At 42.8% G+C, this 23,376-nt stretch overlaps 1 protein-coding gene across 1 annotated transcript; it reads right to left on the bottom strand.

The window, feature by feature from the left end:
* Positions 1 to 2,628: 2,628 nt before the first annotated feature.
* On the bottom strand, positions 2,629 to 21,636 carry STT3A (STT3A, subunit of the oligosaccharyltransferase complex (catalytic)). Its single transcript, XM_015419966.1, has 18 exons — positions 21,561 to 21,636; positions 17,408 to 17,530; positions 17,131 to 17,191; positions 15,895 to 16,016; positions 15,373 to 15,518; positions 13,831 to 13,921; positions 13,195 to 13,301; positions 12,512 to 12,676; positions 11,820 to 12,000; positions 9,709 to 9,864; positions 9,209 to 9,300; positions 8,608 to 8,763; positions 8,171 to 8,359; positions 7,359 to 7,475; positions 5,816 to 5,918; positions 5,241 to 5,429; positions 4,798 to 4,913; positions 2,629 to 2,918 (listed from the first exon to the last, which is right to left on the bottom strand). The coding sequence occupies exons 2-18, from the start codon at positions 17,493 to 17,495 to the stop codon at positions 2,880 to 2,882; spliced, it is 2,118 nt and encodes a 705-aa protein (XP_015275452.1). The 5' UTR covers positions 17,496 to 17,530; positions 21,561 to 21,636; the 3' UTR covers positions 2,629 to 2,879.
* Between the last annotated feature and the right edge of the window lie 1,740 nt (positions 21,637 to 23,376).

Here is a 23,376-nt window from a genome sequence, read left to right on the forward strand (position 1 = left end):
CGGCGCTTCCCGCCGAGCAGCACCAGCCGCCGCGACAGCGGCGACGAGAACCCAAACCCGGCAGCAGCTGGAGGAGAAATGAAAAGTGGCGGCGAGGAAGGAGCCGCCTCTGAATTCCGGCGCCAGCCCCGCCCCCGGCCCGCCTCGGCCGCCGCTCCTCCCCGCAGCATGGCGCGCGGGCCGGTGAAGCCTCGCTCTCGGGCCCGCTCTCGTAGCGCTCGCACCACCCGCGGCGCCGCGTCCCGAAAAGCCGCTCACGGCAAGGAAATGCGGCGTAGAAGAAGTCTTATGTGGACCTCGAGCGAACGAGGTCTCCCTCGCTTATATGTGTGGGGTTTTTTTTAAATATCCCGCCTTTCCTCCGAGGGCGGGGCCGCTGTGCGGTTCCCCTCGCCCCGGTTTTCTTCTCCAGATAACCCAGTGAGGTAGAGCAAAGTCTGAGTCCAGCGGCACCTCTAAGACCAGCGAAGTTTTATACGAGGTATAAGCTTTCGTGTGCACGCGCCCTGAGGTGGAAAAAGCGGAGAGAGCTTCGTGACTGAATGGGCATCTGAACCCGACACCCGGCTTTCGCGTATGCTTGGAGAATTCCGTCGGATAGAAAATGAGCACCGCTGGGAAAGTAGTAGTTTTTTTTGTTTGTTTTTAAAAAGCCCGGTCTTCTACGTGTGGTTGCCACTCTCAAGGTGGAGCCTGGCTCGGAGATCTCCCAGAGTTACAACTGATTTCCCAAGCTGCAAAGATCCGTTCCCCTGGAGAAAATGGCTTCTTTGGAGTCTGTTCTGGATGTGCTAATAGCGTAAACGCTGAGAGAGCAGAGACAGCCCCAAGGCCGATCCACTGGACTTCTTTGGGGAGCAGGGATTTGAACAGACTTACCAGAGACACTTTCTAATTCCTGGTGTCTCAAATAAAGGCTGGCCGGTTGATTTCAACATACCACATCGGTTCCCCAATAAATAAGAATGTCTTTAGAACCTTGGCAGCAAGAACTTCACTAAAGACCCTTCTAAAATAGGCCACCTTAAACTATGAGGAAATACAGGATATAGAAGTATCAATGAATAAAATTGGATAATACGGTGGGAATCCTTTTTAGAGACATGGAAGAGAGCATGTCCATGCAGCCTATTTAAGGGGCCATCTCATTTTACAGAGCTTGTAACTAACTAATCACATTTTTAAAATCTTTATTAATTTTCTGTTTTCTGATATCCATTCCTCATAAACCTCTGTCCCTGTCTTTTCAATCAGGTGGCTGGCACACATGGGGAATTGTATTCAGTTTTCAGCTCCCAAGAACTGACATCTTCCAGTAGGCAGAACGTACACCTTGCCCGTAGGGTATATGAATGGAAGTGCACATGCACACACAGTGAAACTGCAGTCTCATGACATACTGCTAGTATATGCTCCTGAATTCAAGGGAACCTACCTCCATGTAAAGGACTGCCTGCTTCAGACCCTTCTCTGTGTACCACACTCAATCAGCAATGTGATGATAAAAAGATCAAAGTCTCCTACAGAGATGTAAAAACTGCAGAATTTCCTCCAAAAGGAAACTTTCCTTGGTCATATTAGTGCAAGACTGAAGCTGTTCATTCTCGCAAAGCATTTAGGATCCTCTTAACAGGTTTCTGTTTTCTTTCTACCCTCTGTGCTACCTGAATGCTCCTGTAGTTATATTTTTCAATGGCTTTCTTTGTTTTGCTTCTTATGGCTATTTTGGTTTTGTCATGTCTCCTACATTCTTAGATACCTCAAGGCTTATATAACCAAAAGCTGGGTTTACTGCCATAAATACCTTGAGACTAACATTTGTGGACTCAGGCCATGAAGTACTATGCAGAGCCTGCCCTTCTAACAGCACAGCAGTTATGTTTCATTTTGAACTATTAAGCGTACTACTATGAGGAAGTGCATTTACAGACACATACTGAGCTTTTGGAGCACGAGACTAGACCTACTGCCTAGCTCACTCCTCCCGATCCTGGCTGTCTGATTGTGAACAATACTGCACTGCATCCTTTCATGCATATACAACCAGGGCTCTTTTTGTAGAAAAAACCCAGCAGGAACTCATTAGCATAATAGGCCACACCAAACACCAGAAATTCGCTAGCCTATTAGGCCACAACCCTGACAGTGCTAGTGAGTTGTGACACACAAGAGCTCACGTTTAATTAAATGTTGGTATTCTTTAAAGTGCCCCCTGGACTTCTGTTTTATTTGGGTGATCTTGGGCCAGTCAAACATACTCTGCACAACCTACCTCACAGGATTGTTGTGAGGAAGAGAGAACATCAAAAAGTGACTTTGGGTTCCATTTAGGGAGAAAGGCAAAGAATAAATGAAGTAAATTAATTAATTCTTTAGAGGCCATGCCTTCAGCATAGGTTAAGTGTAGGGAACTAGTAGCCTAATCACTTGCCCACAACTTTAATGTTAGTAGCTCACAAAGTAGAATTTTTGCTCACAAGACTCCACAGCTTAGAGGGAACATTGGTGACAGATGTAGGTGAGCAAACAAGATGGAAAATGAGAGGGCTCAACTGTGACAGATCCACCCTTTGTTTATATTGCAAATATTCAGACCACTATTGTTATGAACCATCATGTGAAAAGGGTTAATGAACAAGAACACACACTTTTACATACCCCTTTTTAATTATCCCATCATAAAAGGTACTAATTCTGATTTGGTAGTCGGTTCATATTTATAAAAATCATTCCCTCTAATACAGACTTGTTGCATGAGGACAGCATTTCTTGGGCAAATGAAACCCCAACTCCTTACTGACAAACAGTATAAAAAAACCCCCATCTGCCTCACAGGCAAAGGCTCGGTCAGTGCTCATTCTGGTACAGCAGAAAACAAATTACGTTCTTGACAATCCTCGATTATCCAAGTCCTTTACCTGTTAAGACAAAATTGAATTTTTCAGCTTTCTGCAGTTCAATGTCATTGGGGGAAAGCTAATACAAGCAAAGGTCTCCTGTGTTCATTAGCTCCAATTATTAATCTAGCTACTAGTTCTGTTGTGCTTGGTAAGACATCTGTTAATTTAACATGCTCCTGTTGCTTCCTCAATGATGCCCTGACAGCTAACCTCAACTGGCAAAAAGGAACCCAAGCTGGTATAACAAGTAATTATGTTTACACACCATGTTTTCTCCAAGTATTACCAAGAAGTTAGTTGGTAGCAGTAAGAATGGAATTTTAATTCAAATGTCTCTCCCATTCCTTTTTATGCTCTCATTTAATCTTTCAGTTCACTGCCAATCATCTGCATAGTTAGGCACAAGTAAGTCCTCTTGTTTCAACTGACTTAGGCACACTTAACTACCAAGGACTGCACTCTCAGATGTTTCAATAATATCAAAAATAAAGGTAGAGATGCACCTTGTTACTGGAGAAGGAGGCGAGGAGGAGGAGATCGGATTTATACCCCGCCCTTCACTACCCAAAGGTGTCTCAGAGCGGCTTCCAAACTCCATTCCCTTCCCCTCCCCACAACAGACATCCTGTGAGGTAGGTGGGGCTGAGAGAGCTCTGACAGAAACTGTTCTTTTTCAAGAACAGCTGTGCCAGAACTATGGCTTCCCCAAGGTCATCCAGCAGGTGCAAGTGGAGGAGTGGGGAATCAAACCCGGTTCTCCCAGATTAGAGTCCGCGCACTTAACCACTACACCAAACTGACCAACAATAATCTTACACGTTTTCCTACAACCTAACTGTGCAGGGAACTGTGCACTTTTCTGTCAGCATGTTTACAGTTTAAACAGTTTATCAAGTCTACTACACTACAACAGCACTTTCTGTACAACTGTCAAAAGTTTGTGAGCCCCTAAAATATGACTGGAAGGCACAGGACAGAGTAGCCTAGTCTTGCTAAACTAAGCAAATATGTTTGAGATCACAGAGGAGAAGGAAACTCATCCAACCCTTCAAGACCCAGGGAGACAGGAAAATGGGGCACAATGCTGTGGTGGCCCAGAAAAGCCCTGTGGAGAGCATGTCAATCAACTGGCCAGCACAGGATGATATCCATCTATTGACATCACACAACTTGTCAGGCTGGTAGTGCGGACCATAACTGCAGTTTCTGGATGCTGGACCCAACAACCTCGGACAGGGTGAGTAAAAGTGTCTGGAAGGAAGGTGAGTGGACTAAGAGCAGAGTCAAGAGGCAGAGGAGGTATAAGACAGGAGAAAGCCAATAAGAAGCAGGTGGTGAAAGTCAAAGTAGAGAAGAGGAGAAAGCAAGGCAAAGGAAAGCCATCAGGACAGGAAGAGGGAAATGGTCAGGTTCACAGGGGGAGAGAGGGACAACGACCTTGAGGGTAAGAGAATTGGTTATGATGCTGACATAGCAGTGCCTTTTCCTTATTCAGACCTGGCTGTTGCGAATCACAAGTTCTGTATATTTGGCCCTCAAACAAAGCTCTACAAAACAGGCAGCTGAGCAGAGAGTCATTTTTGGGACAGTACAGTAAGAAGGTTCAATACATGTCTCCTTGCTACTGGACCCCATCATACTCAGATCCAGGATGGGAGACTTCCTGGAACCCTGTGTACACTGTCCTGAGTTCTATGATGAAAGAATGGTGGGATATAAATTTAAATAAATGCCCAACTCAAAACATGGAGGCCTTGTTAAAAAATAGGCATCCTAGGATTTCCACCTCACATAAGAAGACAGAGAAGGTATCTTGTGCTAGCTGCTTGTAGAAAATGCCCAGTTGCCTTCACCTCTCCTCCCCTTTAGCAGGTGATGCAACTCAGATCTTGCTTACCTTGTATATTCGGACCAACCAGTGTTCTGTGGTGTATGCCTCTTCCAGTACATCAAGCTCAAAGTCTTTGTTACCAATTTCAGCATTTCTTACTCTGTCATAACCTGGAGGACGCTCTAGAAACAGAGGGAGAAAAAGTGACAGCTCACAGCAGCTTCGGTCAATCCCTGGTCCCCTCCATCATCCCATACTAACTACATCTTTTACTCATCTAGCATTAAGTCTATTTTTTTTCTAGCCAGTCTTCCACCAATGCACAGCAATGTCAATGTTATGGAAGAAAAGTAACTGGTGGATGAAATCCAGTTATGCTATAAACTCTGAAAGGCGACCGTGTTAAACAGAAGAGCTTGACACATGGAAAACCAAGGATTTAGTCCCAAAACCCAACTTCCAAGATAACTCTTCTGCTTTTGTACCATTTTCCAATGAAAGTCACTTACTGGCTTCTGTGTACACCTGTCCAAAGCGGTAGTAGCACATTTTGTACATAAGGCAATTAAGCAGCACCGGGGAGCCCTCCCTATCCACGCGGAACTCTCCTGTTGGTGTGTAGTAATCGTGCTCTTTTATGTGTTTGCCAGTGTCTGTGCTCCCACCAATTCGTACCATCCACAGAAACTTGTTGATATCTGTGGAAAATAAAAGCAACACAAATGAGACTCCACCAAATGGCCAAGACAGCAGAGTGGAATACAGTGAGACTGTTAACTCTGCTCATCAGAGGGCTTGTAAGATGGGGGAAAGATAAAGATGCAGTTGGCAAACTAACCACAAGCTTTACATACAGGGAGAAGAACTCCACATTCTGCAGTCCTGGTTACCAAGGACTGTCTAGGACAATGCTGGGCTCATTGCATTTATGTATAGAAGAGGTATGTCTTAGCATCTACGCTGAGTTACTCATGCAACTTATGTATTCGCACCATACTCCATCAACAAGGAATATAAGCCACTGAAGTCATACAATTGTTATTTTCGTGGAAGGTATAAAATGTATACAGAAGCACAAAATTACCATCTGATGAATACCCAGTGAGGCCTCCAAATATTACCAGCACATAACTGACATCTAGCTCCCTCATAATCTCATATGCTCGTTCTTCTGTGGATGCCATGGCCTGAAAACAAAACAGCAATATATAAATTCACAGTATGTCAATGACCACATCTGCTTTGAATGATGATTTACTCATTTGAAGGGAGGGACTAAACCTTTCACAGCATATCTCCATAATTTCTCAAGACTGCTAGGAAGAAAAACTGAACCTCACTAAGCAGTAGAGCCTAGCTAGAGATGAAGAGCTTTGTTTGGTGGCCAGTCCAGAAATTCTGAAGCTACCCACACACACACACACACACACACACTTTCCCCCCAGAAAAACACACCAGAAATTTTGGGGGAAAGGGAAATATACGCAATACTTCCTATCACACCTAAATCTATTTTACTGATTTGACAATATAAAATGCATCATTTATAACTTAATTAGCATATAAAATGTTACTATTCTGCATATCTACAGAATTTGAAATTATAATTGCCTTCATTTCCTACAAGAAGAAATGCAAGTGTACCCAATACTTGAGAAAGTGTTGCGGAATACTCCACCCTATGCTACCTTAGCACATGGACATTTATTTTTGCCATCCGAAAGGTAAAAGCGAAAAAGACAGAGCTCTTCCACCAGGCTTTCAACTAGGAGGCGCATGTGACATTCGAGAAGAGACCGTGTCCTGGCTTTACCATCTCCAGCCCGCCTCGCTAGGTAAAGAAGTAGATCAACGGAGCGTGTGGGAACTTCATTATAACTGTCACCTGTGGAGTATGGTTTAATCTGACATTTCTGCTCATGCACATCATTTGAAAACTGTACCAGCACTTTAGGATAGTGAATTTATGGATTTTAGGATAACCGACCTGTTTTTGGTATGATGGATTTTAATTGTATTTTTATGCATTTGTGTAAGCTGCCCTGAGCCTGCCTTGGTAGGGAGGGCGGGGTATAAATTGAATAAAATAAATAAAATAAAAGATGAAGGAAGAAAACAAGTTATGTAATAAAAGAAAGTATATTTGGACAGAAATACAGTCCCAATAGGTAGGACTACCAGTATATTTGCATATGAAGTTAAACTTTATAACATCAAGAACACTGAACTCTTGAGAAAGTTCTCAGAATTTTCATTCTATGCATTTGGAATGAGTGAAATGCTTCTTTAAAGACAAGGTTCTTATCACTCAAAAAGAGAAAATATTTCACAGGAGTTTCTCGTCAGTGCTCCCCAAAAATCTCCCAATTTTTCCACTGGAGGAATTGAAAAAGTCCTCAGATTTTTTTCATGCTACTCATCTTGAGTATGATAAATCTGGCCTCAAGAAGCATTTCATTCCTTCTAGAAGGGAAAACATTTCATAGAAGGGTTTTTTCCCCCTACCCAGTGCTCACAAAAATGTCTCCGTTTTTCCAATGCAAAAGCTGGGGGGAGAGTCCCTTGGAAAAAACAGCCCCGCCCCCAATCTCACTCTTTTCCCTGGGCCCTCACATCTCTATACCTACCTGACCAACTCGGGAAATGTGCGTGTTATTCCAAGTGTTGTTGTCCACAAGAATGGTTCTGTTTGCCATGGCTGTTATTTGGTATCCATAATCCCACCAGGACATAACTTTTGCGTCCTGAAATCAAAACACAAAGAGGCAAATCAACACATCATAGTTCTATTAAATGAACATACTCATTTGAGTTAGTTTGTGAAAGTAGGGGAAAATACAGTAGCTAGAAAAATTGCTTTTTCTGTGTCAGTATCACAGGCTTACTGGCAAGCCCATGCATTAAAACCAACATCATAAGAACTTCACAATACCACTACATGCAACTGTTTTGCACAGGTGTGATCCCAGGCACAGTGAACTGGTCATTACTAAAGACCTAATATGCATGGTAACAACTTTTAAGTACAAAATGATTTTTTTCATTTTAAAAATTAGAAAAACATTTCAGAGGTGATGCTAAGAGAGAATATTTTTTCCCTCTGAGGTTCTGTGAATTAAGTTATGGGAACCACACAATCAGACTACATGTGAAGAAGGTTAACCAAAATTCCACATTAGGGAATCACCCCTTCAGACAATGGCATTCTGCATTTACAATGGATTTAACCAGTAGGTGAAAATCCATGCAGTTGTTCATCTTCTACTTCTCCTAAAGCTAAAAAGCAATATACACTGATGTCCCTGGAGTAAATTAAGAGGGCATCCAGGGTACAGGCTTTAAGTTTTGACCACCACGAAGGCTGGAAGCATACCTGCTCCATCAACAGCACTCCAGCCACTTTGCCGCCCCTAAAAATGAACACTTGGAAGAGAATTACCTCTGGTGTATTATGACGAAGCCAGTAATAAGCCTCCCTGAAGTCATCAAAGATGATTCTGCTACCATCACCGCCACGAGCAGAAAGCACTATGGAGGGGGAAGAGTAGGCTTCACTGGTCACCCAAGTTGAATGAAAAGTGTAGGTGATCAAGAAGAAAGCCATCACAAGGATCATGCCACTGGCAACCTAGGGAAGCAACAGGGGCTATCAAAGTACTTAGATGCTGAAATTATGGAGGCAACAAACATAGTAATCCTTCAGAAGGAAAATCTTCAAGAAGTATTCAGAAGCAACCAAACGATAAACGAAACAAAAGCTATTCAAATGAAGCCTACCCTAGTGTAATTCCCACAATACCCTTCTAGTTTGCTGTGTTCCTCCGAGAGGAGAACTCCGCATCCCTCATTTTAAGCCATCCTCATGCAGCCACTCACTTCATTTTTGATGGGATAAGTAGAATCCTGTTGCTTTTTTGTTTTCTTGTCTGGTCGGCTGATATCCAGGTTTTTCATGTAAGTGGACAGCACTTGGGAAACGCCAATGCCAGAGAGAATACACATTACTGGAGCCAATACCAGCATGAGACGAACCTGTAAAAATAACAGCCTTATATGTAAATAGGAACAAAAAATGGAGGGGCCATAGAAGAATTAAACATTTCCCTGAAGTGATGAAGTTAAATCTTCCTTCATTTTGACTATGGAGTCTCCAGCTTTAGCCACAAACCGATGCTAAGGTAAACAGAATGACAATTAAAATGGTGGCGTGGAGAAGCAATCACTAGCCCCTTTCACCACCATGACACTATCCCTTCCTCCAGGGTGATACTCTCTTAACATGAGAAGGCTGGATTAAAATGGAGACATGCTTAATTTTGAACTGATGTATTCATACAAACACCTGTTATATGAAGTCTCACTAAGATACAGATTGCTGAAGCAAGTAAAATGAGAAGAACTAGGATTCCGATGATCTCCTCTACTGACCCACTCCCAAACTGGCAAATCCCCAGGTAAGTCCATGTTCAGTCCTCACCATCACAGCAGAAAAGTACATGCTGGTCACACCATACATGATGATAAAAATGCGGGCATCAGACAGGTTACTGAAACAGTAATACAGACCAACTGTAAGAGAGGGAGAGATAAGTCAGCTGTATGTCCCATTATTCCTACATAGGCCGCAATGAGGACACAAGACACCAGACTACATTCTGTTAAGCAGGAGTGTATAGAAGACAGACACTGGAAACTAGTAGAATCACAAAATCAGATTCTCAATTTTTCCCCAAGTACTGACATCATCTAACCAACTCTGTTTCTTTGATCCATGCCCAAACCTTTCTTCACATCAAGCTCTTCAACACTGCTCTTGCTATCAACCTTCCTCGTATATTTCCCTGTGGATTACTCTTGGAGGAAGAGACCACTTATTTTATAAAAAGTCAGTCAGACTCCTGCCATTCTTTAAAAGATCAGCTATTGAGAAGCAGAAAATATAAAAAAACATTTATTAAGTATCTATGCTATACTCACCTGGGAACATGAAAACAAGAAGCTGCAGGTCAAAGTAATAAGAAGACCATGTGGTAGGCTGGTGCTCAGAGACTGAGGCAATGATGGGGATATTATTCTTTGCATAGGAAGGATCCAGCAGCGAGTAGAAGCGACCAGTCCATGGAGAAATTTTTCCTGGCAGAGACAGGAGATCCACGTTTACATACAGACAACTGAGCACAGTTTCATTACAGGACATGAATCTCTCTCAAACCCAAACCATTTCAAATCACACTTGGAGTTCCCAATTACTTAGAAGTTTAGTAGAGTTTAACAGATAAGTCCAGGTAACCTTTATTCTTCTCAAAAATGCCAAAAAACATTCTACTTGTATCAAACAGACATCTTTGCTCTGTCCCATAGTGAGGGAATCATTAAAGGCAGGCATAACAACATCAAGCAATTCTGCAGCTACTACACAACCATTCTGTTAAAGCATCTTCAGGACTTCACCGCCCTAACCTGAAGAGACTTGAACTGAAGGGACAGTTTAATGCAACATTTCCCAAACTGAGGTCCAGGGACTTCTAGGGATCTGCAGGTTCTATGGAAGAACAGAGGGTGTGGCATTCTCATGCCTGCCCTGCTAACATGAAAGAAAGGGGACAAAGACCCTCCACCTCAGGGGAAAGGGGCAAAAATAAGTGTCTCCTTCTTTCAAAGGGCAGAGCTCCACCTTGCCTCCCTATGCTGTTGCCTAGCTTCAAGGTCATCGGCCAGAAAATACACTGATAGATTGCCGGGAATTAATAGTTCAGCCATAGACCTCTAAACTGCAATCCTAATGCAGTCATCATCACTACTTCTGGTATTAAGACAGAACTAGTTTTCATGTTATTTTCCAACACAAAGGATTTTAGCAGAGATAGTGAGGCAGATGTCACTTTGCATCCTTAGACAATTTAGCCAATGGTAGCTTTCAGATGAATCCTGCAAGTTTAGGTTGTATGTGACATTGGTCATTTTCTATTTCTGTGAACAGTTTTGAAAATTTGCCCAGGTGGCCTCTATCTAGAAGTTGCTAACCAATAAGGAAGTTTCTTGCTGTCTGTGGTACAAAGTCCCTTTCAACCTAGGGGGTTATTAATTAGAATTTGGGTCAGGGCCTTTTGACTTGCTGCCCTGTAGAGTCCAAGCTCACTTCATCATGCATGTAACAAAGTGAGCTCTGACTCAGGAAAGCTCATGCTGGACTCTGCTTTTAAACTGTAATTTATATAGTTCATTGTATTGTTTTGAGGATGGAGTCGTCCACAGGTTACACGTGACTTGCCATGCACACTATAAAGAGGAGTGGTACAGTGTGCACAGGGTGCCTAGCAAAAGAATGAAAGCCTTGATTTTGGGGGGGGAATGAGTAAACAAGTTGCAAAAGTCTGAGAAGCACTGACCAGATGGATGGTGTTGCTGACATAAGCCAGAAGAATGTGCTTTATAGTGGAATCCCTCAGAATACAAAATTAAGGCTGTGGATATTCTGTAATGAACATCCCACTTTGGCAAACCAACCTAAACTCCACACCATGAAGTCAAGCAAACTTTGAACATGTTTTGCAAACACAAGTATGCATATGTAAAGTTTGAGTCCAGGGGCACCTTTAAGACCAACAAAGTTTTATTCTGGGTATAAGCTTTCGTGTGCATGCACATGTCTTCATGTGCTCCTGAACTTTAAGTATGCATATATATTTGCTTCCTTTGGAGAATCCTTCTGCCATTTCCCAGAGAGAAGGAACAAAGAGTCACACAGCTCTGAAACCATAACACTTCACTACTGAAGTTCTGCTCAGCCCCCTTTCCTTGAATATTTCACAAATTACCTGGTTTTTTTAATTAATCACAAAAGCCTCAGTTTTTAAGAAAATGTTATTCTCAACGTGCCCAATTCAGTGTCAGTCAAGTTATGTGTTTACATACGCATGCAGGTCTGAGTAAAGTCACTTTTAAAAGGCATGAGACCACAAAATATTCCTATGGCTGAGAAACTCTTCCTGTCAAGAGGAAAACTGTTTCCAGTCCAACATTCCTATTAACAGCACAGAGGCAAGTTGAAGCCAGCATGTATTTTAGCAGCAACAAGATCACCACACCTGTCAGCATCAGAACAGTTCCTATCGTTAGCAGGACAAACCCAACCAGGGAGATCACACTCCTGAAGAGAATCTCAAACTGCTGAGGATTGAGTTTGCTGCGCAGGTAATCCACAAAGGCATGGATCTGACATAGGCCAAAGACACCCAACGCAGCCATATGTTCAGATGACAGGACAGGCTGAATGGGGGGGGAAATGAAAAGGGTCAGTTAAGCTGTGTTTTGCAACACTCAAACAGTTTCTCTTTTGCCAGCAGTGTCACAGAGACATCATGACACAAAATATTTATCATTAAACAGCTGGGCTGAGCCCAAGGACAGCTAGATCAACACTGGTAAAAGTTTACCCACTATTCCAATCTATTCTTGGCTGCTACATATTTGGTGTCCTTCCCTTCTTTCCCACAACTTCCCACTCCAGTGCAACAGAATTTATCACACCACACTTCACAATCTAGACTCATGACAAAACCCAGACAGAACATGCAGTTCTGCGGCTAGCAAAAAGGGAAAATATTGCAGGAATTATGGTGCTTCAGGAACTTTATGAAAATGTATTTGATCACCAAATTAATACCCCTCTATTGAACAGGTATACCTGAAGGCCGCCCCAACCACACACCCCTCATCTTTTCCCTTCATACAGATGATAGGGAAGTTACAAAGTCAAGTGTCAATTATCTCCCCTCACCTGGAAGCCAACAAAAGAGATCTGCATCGATAAGATAGTTCCTAAGCAATATACTGTGCAGTAAGCCACATATATCCGATGCGAGAACCGTCCAGTCAGCATCAGCACCAGGACATGGAGAGGAATGAGGTTAATCAAAAACACATAGCCACCCCATGAAGACACCTAAAAGAGGGGAAGAAAGAGGTACCCAAGTGATTATACCTGCAGATGCAATAAAGACCACCGAATTATAGCAACACCCAACACAACACTGCTGTTCAGCAAACCAAAAGCATTTTTAAACATCTCAGAAGTACAACTGCTTGCTCCCTTCTGTACTAAAACAGGCACTAACTTGAGCACATAATTTGAGCACTTGCTAAAGAACAACCAAACGATGCTAAGGAATGGCAAAAACCTGGCACACGATATCTACCCACACAAAAAACCAAGCTAAGAACTACAAATATGATGATTCCTTAATCTCTATCCCATTTATAAAACCCACTCCCCCTGGATAATTTGGGGAAGGTGAAAGCCATGACGACTCAGCCAATCCACGCTGGTTCCAGGAGTGCAAGACATGTTCTACTCAAGCTGCACTTACTCTTGCCCTTTCTCATCATCCCACAGCAACACCAGGCCAGGCACAGTTGACAAACTTCAAGAAACTCAGAATATGATTGAAAACTCTCACTTACCATGTAGAAATAGGCAAGGGCACACATGGCTGCCCAATAAATGGAGCCTGTCTTCACTGCTTTGATCCACATGTAGTAAGTTAGAAGCATACAAAATATGGCAATACCTGCAGATAAAGAACAGAAGTTAAACTTGAAGGATTATTGCAAACAAAATGCACAACTACACTAATCTAAGAGCTTCCAAAATTTATAACAGAGTAAAACCTGTTTCACTAAATAATGCTGTTTGGGTTATCCCGTTCTCCCCTGTAATTTAGTTTATAGTTTTCTCTTTTTAAAAAAAGTAACGGGTTTTCGTTATATTGCACCCAAAATTGCAGCATTATTTAAAATGTAACTAAATTATTCAATTTACTGTATATAAAGTGCACAAAAATAATGCAGCAACTCTAATCTTGTAATTCACATTACTGGTAGGAAGTTCAGTGAGCCAGTTAATAAAAATGCCCCTCTTAGAAGAGGTTACACACTCCTTGAAAGATCAGGTCACAAGTCTGTAGGCTTTCCTGGACCAAGCTTTGCTTCTGGAGCATCAGGTAACAGCTGCAACCATGAGTGCCTTTTACCAGCTTAGACTGATTCCCCCAACTGTGCCTGCTACTGGATCAACATTACACTCTCAGATTCACTCACCTTCATTGTCATAGGACCCAGCAACAGAACGAGAGATGTAACCTGGTACCACAGCAATCATCGCAGCAGCTAAGAGACCTGCCCCAGCATCCTAGATTGGGGACAAGAGAGAAAAATTTAAAGAGATACCAGCATTCCAGTCATTACCAAGGTCTGTAATATGTACAACCATAGATACTGAATGATGGAAAACTATTACAGCCAAGAGAGGATTCATCAAATTAATAAGCTTTCCTTAGCCCTGTTATTATTCTAATCAAGGGCAGAGAATACCAATAATGGATTAAAAAATGTTATTACATGGACAGTGAATATGGAAAGAAGTTCCAAGATAAAAGATGTTTTATTTCTAACTTATCACCAGTAATCAAAGTGGGAGAGCATGACTTTCCTACTTCAACATTCATAATATGTCTTACTTTAGTATGCAAAGTACATGCAATTTCCCATGACAGCTGATACAATCAAGGATACGTTGAAGACAATGATGATAAGCTTGTAAATTACTTAAAAATCCTGAGTGCTCAGGCTGTCTTTCAATGTACACTGAATGACACAGGATCACAGTATATAACAATGTAAACAAAAAACTAGTATGACGAATAGCTACTCCACTATATGTAAAATAATATACATTTAATATACAATTTAAGTGTTATAGACCCGTGTCAACATCAATAAGACACTCTTTTAAACAAGAATCCAGTCATCACCAACAAGCACCTAATTGCTTAGGGAAAACTTCTGCCAGCATTATCAGAATTAGAAGGCTTTTGTTCCTCATTTAGAAAATTTAAGGACTGGCTTATCTCCTGTATAAATGTTACATCTTGAGATATTAGGAAGGTAATAGTTTTCTACAGAGGATTTTGTTTAAGGATGTTTAATTCCCAGCAGCTTTGTCGATATCATTTTGTTAATTTGCTGTTATATTTGTGGCTTGTTCCAGACAACCCTGTGGAAGGAACTGTACTGAAAATCCCTTCAGAACTGATCATCTTCTGAAGAAGACTGTTTATTACAAAATGAGTTGAAATCTAGGTGCTTGTCGATGATTACTGGATTCTCATTAAAAAGATTGTCTTATTGATGTTGACACAGGTCTATAGCAAAACATATATTAAACATATATTATTTTACATATAATGGAGCAGCCATTCGTCACAGTGGTTTTTCAGTTTGCATTTTCAATGTACACCCAACTTAAGGCTTCAGTCCCCTTGCTCCAATATACCCATTTAAAAACCTGCATAGGCCCAAAATTATTTCCTTAATTTACATCGCTTCTTAGTTTGAAAATGGGGACGGATAATGAGAAGATCCACACTGAGCAACTTAAGTGCAGAACTCTTTTAGTGCAGAATTAGAATAGTATCACAGTATATGGATTTAAGGTCACAGGCATAATATGAACTGCTGGATAAATCTTACTTAAGCAGCAAACAGCAAACATTAGAAACCATCAACTCCAGCCTCAGCTCTTTTGCAGTGACATGCAAATAAATCAAGCCATGGAGAGCACTGCTTTAAATCCAGAACTACCTTGAGCTCTTTGGTGAGATGATACGTTACGATGGTGGTGAAAGAGGAAAAAAGGGGAGCCAGGAACACACAAACATTTCGGATGTCTATCGTAATATGGAAGAAGTGCAGGACATGGTAGATTGCTGCAGATGTGATCATTAAGCCTGAGACAAAAGTAAATAAAAGAAACGTCACTGGCAAAGAGGAACTATGCAGGTCAAATCGAACCAAGCCAGAATGGGTTTATTGAGGGATTCACTGGCCCACATGTGGCTGACCTATCTGATGCAAATCAATAGAAACATTTGAATATAAGATTTGTTTTTTTACTAGAACACTAATGCCATTCTGAACAAGTAAACCGCTACTGTGGAATCAACGGCAGCACTTTCTAATCTCTCAAGTAGTTTTCAACCACAGAATTTCACAGAGCCAAGAAAGATTGTCAAAAGGCTGGTTTAAAAAATCTACTCTGTTTACACTGTGTCTTAAATACATGTCCCTTGTGCTTCTGCATTCAAGATGAATCCTGGCTTTTACCTGGATAGATCGTTCCACCGATGATTCTCCCCAGGGGGTACCATGCTCGGTCATCAAACCAGTTGTGGAATTTGTAGAAACCCTCTTCTGCCAGGAAGCGAGTCGTACGGTAATTAAAATATCTGCAATATCAACAGAGAGCTGAAGCTCTTTCCAGCTGGACATTAGAAACCCCATTCACTGCTCCTATTACAATCTCAGCCTTCAGCTAAGGTGCTTATGTAGAAATTCTGCCAAGTATAACACACAGCTCAGCACCAGCTTGAAGGCTGAATGACTTTTTCTTTCAGGAAATAAAACCTTTGTTGGATCTAAGCACACACATTCCAAATTCATTAAAAAATATTTGCCCAACAATCGATTCTTCACAGCAGACAACCAGAAGCACCCAATCTTCTGTTCCATTTCTAGTGGCTCATTTTGCAACATGTACTACCACATGCCAAAGAGTGCATTACCTTATGCAAGCTCCTCTTATTCTTACCGGACATCTGCAGTGAAGCACCACCATCTCTCTGGAGCATTTTTCTGCAGCCAATTGATTTTTCAAGCCATTCCTTGAAGAATGGAAGTCAACTGACCTTGAGGCTTTGGGCATTACTTTACACAATACTATTTCAACTATATTTTCATCCTTTAAGCTTCCAGAGCCATTCTCTATAAGAGCTGGGTAGAACTGTCTAGAGTTGATATTAGATCTACTACTGAACCCACTGCAGCAACTTCTATTACAATTAGCTTAAAAAATAATTCACAATTCACCATCATGAAGCATGTTGAACCTCTGATTAAAATATAATAACCTGCACTGTTCTTTTTACAGTTAACACACTACAGCAGGTATGTCCAACAGGTAGATCGCGATCGGAGGGATCAGAGGTAGATCACCAGCCCCACTTGGTCTCCTGGTATAAAATAAAATAAAACATGCTTGCAGTTCTTTCTGGATCTTCATCTCTCTGTTTTGTTTTTGCTTATTTTGCTTACCAGTAAATTACAGAAGATGCATTATAAATGGGGGGGGGGGGGGCAGGGGAACCCAACTTTAGTGGGTTCAAATCTAATTTGAAACTTTATTTTCATGGTGGTAGATCACCGGCACTTTTGGCCAGAAAAAATGGATCACTACCTGTTCGAAGTTGGACATGCCTGCACTACAGGAAGGAAATATAATTAACGTCTAACACACAATCTCACAAAACAAAGAAGACTAACAGATGACACTGAGATACTTACGGATCAAATTCATGAATGACACTCTCAAATCTTAAGACAGAGAACAGTCTGGTAGAGAAAGCTAAAATACAAAAGAAATGCAAAGTTATCACAAATAAAATAATTATTTTGCTGTTTGTGATACAGAAGCTTATCAACTAGAAAGTGTTACAGCCATCGGATAAGCATCTAGTTCAGAGCATCCATGGCCCAACATACAACTTAAGCCAGAAGAATGCAAGAATACTAGGCCTATGCCATGCACCCTTACTTCAGAGTTTTAAAAGCTTGAACTTACACAGCACAGCTGCCATTGACAGAATGAGAAGCTTGAGGAGGGTGTCTTGTTTCTCATAGGACAAACGGAGGAATCCTAACTTGGTCATTTTGGCAAAGGCAACAAAAGGCAATACTTAGACACCTGGAAGGAAAACAGAAAAGACAGATGAACAAGGTGAAGAAAAACTGAGCTAAGTAATCAATTCCTCAGGCTCTCCAAATTAGATAATTACAAGCAAACGTGTTTCATATGCAGACTGCATGTGGTCTAGGAGATAAACACCTCTTTTCCATCAGAGCCAACCTAAAAGGTTATCAGTTTAGCCACTTATCCCACTGACACTTCCACACACAGACTTTCCTGTCTTAGCCACTGATCCAATACCATCATTCGTGCCCTTAAACAGCCAAGTCCCCATCAATTGCTCCAATTTCTTTTACCTTCCCAATCATCACAGCTGCTTTCAAACAACACAAAACAAATCTACCTGCTTATGTTTCTAAAATGTGTAAAGGCAGCCGGAATGGTGGTTAACAGATGATTTGAAAAAGCTTTACATTCTTAGGCAGCCTTCTGCCTACAATTACAATCTGAGTGGAAACATCAAGCACTGTAATTATTTTTCCCTTGAAGACCGTTAAAAGTTACAGCCATAGAGTCTGAAATTTAAAAAGGGACACCAATACAAGGGGAAAAGGACTACAACACTTTACACTTGTGCCATTTTCCACTGAAAATCCCCACCAGTTCCAACAGTTTTCATCCTCCCAAATCATTTGGAAAACTAATCACTGAACTGCATGAAATGGGTAGTTCTGCCTTCATACCTGCCACACCAAGTGCCCTCTAGAATTTCTAAATTGCAAACCCAGGCAGAACAAATGGTAAGTGCTCCTATAAGCATTCTGTATTAACAAGGTATATGTAGATGCCCCTGCAGCACAACTGGAAACTGGTTAGCTGAAAATGCAAAACTTAACCTATCTATACCATTTTGAGTTCAAAGCTGGAAGAAAGGTAGGGACATAAATGTAAACAAGACATCTAGTATGTATGGGAAGTCAGTGAACGGGTATGAAGCAAAGTATGCAGCCATCCATCTAATCCAATATGAACTGTCTCACCTCCCAGTTTTGAAGGGTGCTTTTGGTAAATTAAAACACTCTGTTCAACACAAGCAACTACCTTCAGGCCTAACCTACATCATGGGTTGTTGTGTAAATAAGGATGAACAAAATGCAACAGCAAACACTGTGCAACAAAAACCACTGTAGCGATGCAACAGCAAACACTGTGCCTTAAACAACAAACACTGTGCAACAAAAACCACTGTAGCACATAATACCCTCAAACTGACACAGCTGAATTACACTGGAAATTCAATTACTGAGACTATGCAGCATGCTCTGCACTGATCTGAAAAATCCCACAAGTAATATTGGGCAGGATACAAGCAATCACGCTACTATGTATCACTCAGTATGCCCGCAAGCTCTTGTAGATCCTTATCATGTGGGGAAAATACACAAGGCCAACTGACCAACATATTCAATCTCCGTAAAACATACATTCTATTTTGTTAAAGCAGCGAACATAACGTTTAAACATTCCTACCACTCCACATGCAGAACTCTTCTTTCTTTACTTCATTTATAACCTACCATTCTTCCCAATCTCACCCTTGGGAAGTAGGTAAGGCTAAGACTGTATGACTGGCCTACGGTCACCGTTCGCAAACTTCCATTGTAGAGTGGGGATTCAAACCTGGATCTCCCAGGTTGGGGACGCTACACTCTGTAATGTTCTGTTCTCCACCAACAAAAACTACTACGCACATCTAGTGTGATTCTAGAGCTGGCCCGCTCCGGAAACAGCAAGAGCAAAATAAATAATGGAAATACATCATTCAAGACACTGTGAAGCATCACAGAAATTTAATAATTGCCATGGCTTGGTTCTTTAACAAAACATTCCAGTTTTACAGAAGTTGACATTGGTCAATTTTACAGACTAAGATATGTGTTTCTATGGAATTGTAAATCCTGCTATAGGGAGCTGCTGGTGCCACACTCTGTAAAAACATGGATCCATTTCTGTTGACCATGTACATGTGACTGATGGCAGGGCAGTACATCTAGAGTACACAGCAGAGATGTTTATGTGCAATTGTTATAAAGACTGATCTACACACAGACATGTTACGTGACTTCCGTGCACAAACGTTCTGAGTTCGTGTACAGTTTAAGGATGAAAAAGAAAGATGATCTAGAAATATATGCCACATGGCTGCACAAAACAGGGAGGAGGGGAAAGAGGAAATCTTTGTAGAAACAAGGAATGGGAATCAGGGAACAAGAGCATATGAAAATGTGAAGCTGCCTTACAGTGAACTAGATCATTGGTCCATCTCAACCAGAAGCACCCCCTCAAACTGAAAACATCTCTTCAGAATCAGGACTTCAAGGCAGATTTCCCTTACAGGCTTGTATCTCCTGCATTACTTTCCGTAACAGCTGTGGATCCTCCTATGGTTCAGAGAGCTGAAAGATTGGCAGTATAATGCTAACCAGATTTGGTGGTGCTGGAACATGCCATCAAGTTCCATCCAGCTTATAGCCACCTCCTAAGCTTTTCAGAGCTGCGGTGGCTCAAGTGGTTAAGACGTTGAACTGCAGGCTGTGGAAGGTCGGCAGTTCAGCAGTTCGAGACCTGAGTGTGCCGCATGATGGAGTGAGCTCCTGTCTCTGGTTCCAGCTCCTGCCAACCTCGCAGTTCGAAAGCAAGAAATTGCAAGTAAATAAATAGGGACCACTTCGGTGGGAAGGTAACAGCGTTCCGTGCGCCTTGGTGTTTAGTCATGCCGGCCACATGACCACGGAAACGTCTTCGGACAGCGTTGGCTCTTCGGCTTTGAAACGGAGATGAGCACCGCAACCCTAGAGTCGGACTCGACTGGCTTTCGAGCAAGGGAACCTTTACCTTTACCTTTAATACTTTCAAGGAAAGAGATGTGGAGAGGTTGTTTGCCATTGCCTGTCTCTGGATAGTGATCCTGGACTGCCTTGCTGGTCTCCCACCCAAATACTAACCAAGCCCAACCTTGCTTAGCTTCAAAGATTGAAGTAGCCGGGTTACCCTATTCACTTCAAAATGTAACTCTGGCTAGGACTGCACTGCAAGTAAAGTGGCTCCCTAAATGAACAGGAGCCTTTTAGCACACTGGAGACTAACAAAATTGTATTCTAGCATAAGCTTTCATGAATTAGAATCTGCTTTCTCAGGTGCAATGAGTGGATACTTACTGTACTATGCTTTAATGTAGCAGAATATGCAGGACACATAATGTCAGTATTTCTGTTGACTAGACTTGAATTTAACATGGATTACATTCCCATCTTGTATGTCCTATATTTCCTGTCTCCTTGATCCTGCTGCTCCTAAAGTGCTGCTTAAAGTGCCTGGAGACTCCCGTCTGTTTTTGCTGCAAAAAAAGTAATACAGCTACCTCTCTGGAGTTATTACTGTGCAAGGCAAAAAAAAAAATTCTGTTCCATCTGTACCAGAAGGAATAGAAACCAGAATTAGGCAATAAAGTCCTACTGTAGTGTAGTACGACCTGTGCCACTTGATCATTGCACTTCTCATCTCAACCTGCCGCCTTTCTTCAGTCGGGGAACTCAAAGCAGCTCCCGCCGGGTTCCCATACAGACCCACCATTCTGTTGGAATGCCGGCAAGGTGGCTGTTAAAACATGAAGCCCCAGGGGATGGCAAGATGATTAAGTGAGGCCGGGAAAAGTAGTCCTTCAACGTCACACTTCCACACCTTTCAGCAGACTCCTTGCGAGCAGAAGTGCAAAAGCAAGGCTCTTCTCCTCCCTGAAGAGCTATATTTCTACGTGCAGAGAGGTTTCCCTTTCGAGACAGAAGGCGGGGGAAGAGACGTGATTTCTCTCTTTCCCCGGTGAAAACATTGCAGGGATCTTCTCCCTGGCATAAGAGATCTTTTTCCCGCAGGGCTCCCCCACCACCGCAGCCTTTCTTACTCCCCAGCCAGGCCTTTTCTCCCTCAGGACACGCCACCCATGCCAGAAACCGCCGACGCCCACAGACTCAGCTCGCCTGTCAGCGCCATCCCCCCTCTTTTCTACCTCAGGCGCCGTTTGCCTCACCTGGGAGTCGGGAATCGCTCTCCGCCCCGCTCCCTCAGCCATCCGCTCCGCGCTCACCTACTCCTTACTGCAGCGCTGGCCCACCTTCCCAGCCTGAACTGCGGCAACGCGATTGGTACACATTTGCATCCATCATGCCCAAGGGCCCCGAACGCTTACTTTTCCCCTCAGATCATTGGGCGGGAGCCTTGTCTTTCAAGGGAGAGGAAGTTTGAGAGACGCGCTTCCACAGCCTTGGTTCCCGATTGGTGGGAAAGCACGCTGGACAATGAGCGGTTGTCTTGCGGGAAGCGGGCCGTTTGGTTGAGAGGCGAGCAGTGACGTGTCTATCTACACCGGTGGGGGGCGAGCAGCCTTTGGGAAGTGGGTGTGGCCACGTGTTGTCATGCGGTTTGGAAAAGGGGAGCGGCTGCGAAGGGGCGCTTGGCGCACGAGGATTGGCTGCGTGGTTCAAGGGGGGGAGATTGCTATTTGCAATGTGCTCTTCGAAGGTTTTAATGCAGATTTACGTGCACATCAGTGCAATCAAAGTGAGTGATTACGTGTCGTCACAAATGCATTGAAATAACGGTATTTATGGTGCTTCCTTATAGTCCAACTTTCACAGCCATACATGACTACTGGGAATACCATTGCTTTGACCATGCGGACTTTTGTTGGCAGGGAGATGTCTCTACTTTTTATCATGCTGTTTAGGTTCGCCATCGCTTTCCTCCCAAGGAGCAGGCGTCTTTTAATTTCATGGCTGCTGTCACAGTCTGCAGTGATCTGGGATCCCAGGAAGTCTGTCACCACTTCCACGACTTCCCCTTCTATTTGCCAAGGAGTGATGGGGCCGGATGCCATGATCTTAGTTTTTTTGATGTTGAGCTTCAAGCCCACCATGGGGTCGCGAAGAGTCGGACTCGACTGTGCGACTGAACAACAAAAATTAATGGTGCTTACTCGTAAATTACGATTGCAGTGAATCGGTCTTACAAAAGTAAGTGCAATGCCAGTTAATGGGGCTTACACGCCACTGGCAGGGTTTAAAAAGAAGTCGCTTGATGCCTTTTTTAACAAGACCAAACAGCATTACTTTGATTTCTCAAAAATTGCAACCTTGTGTCTGCGGGTCAGATTGCAGCTGCAAGAGCCACGTTGCACAGCTTTTTCAGGCGGACTGCACAAGACTTGTGCTGGTCCCAGTTGTTGCGTCAGCGGTGTTCAGCTGCATGGAAGGAGCAGCGTTGCTGATTTACACCGCCAGGATTTTCTGTCACACCGGCCCTGGGAGTTGTTCATCACAGCACACGCTCAGGCAGTTTTCTCTTTGTGGAGAGGTTGTAGCCTTAACCCTTTGCTCGTCAGCAAACCACTCTATGGAAGCTCTTGTTGGCAGTGTTGTGAAAAATAACGTTGCCGGGGCAGCCCAGCGAGGGAGACGGTACAAAATTCCAAGAGCCCAAGCAGTGTTCCCTCTAAGCTGAGTTAGTGTGAGCTAGGTCACAGTTTTTTAGACTCCGGCTCACGCATTTTTGTCTTCGCTCAGGAAGGATGGCTCCAGAGCAAACTAATTGATGCAGTAGCCAAATCACTTGCTCACAACCTTAATGCCAGTTGCTCACAAAGTAGGATTTTTGCTCACAAGACTCCACAGCTTAGACGGAACGGCTGAACGCCTTTCAATTTATTTTAATGCAGTTCTGGCTGCAGCCACTTGGGGCGCAAGGAGGTCCTAGCCACAGTAAAAGGCAACTCTATTGGCTGGACCCCCCTTTCTGCAAGACTGGAGTGAAGTTTTGTGACAGGTCACGCTAAGGCCAAGCCAGCATTG

Source organism: Gekko japonicus, unplaced genomic scaffold, assembly GCF_001447785.1.
Source record: "Gekko japonicus isolate JY-2015 unplaced genomic scaffold, Gekko_japonicus_V1.1 scaffold4346, whole genome shotgun sequence".
In the NCBI taxonomy this organism is placed as follows: Eukaryota; Metazoa; Chordata; class Lepidosauria; order Squamata; family Gekkonidae; genus Gekko; species Gekko japonicus.

What these genes read in the sequence shown, in the direction of transcription:
- STT3A (XM_015419966.1), bottom strand. Translation starts at nt 17,495, where the DNA reads ATGACCAAGTTAGGATTCCTCCGTTTGTCCTATGAGAAACAAGACACC. An exon ending in GTCAATGGCAGCTGTGCTGT is followed by an intron (nt 17,192 to 17,407) that starts GTAAGTTCAAGC and finishes TTTGTATTTTAG; the next exon opens with CTTTCTCTACCAGACTGTTC. An exon ending in TGGGTCCTATGACAATGAAG is followed by an intron (nt 13,302 to 13,830) that starts GTGAGTGAATCT and finishes CTTTATCTGCAG; the next exon opens with GTATTGCCATATTTTGTATG.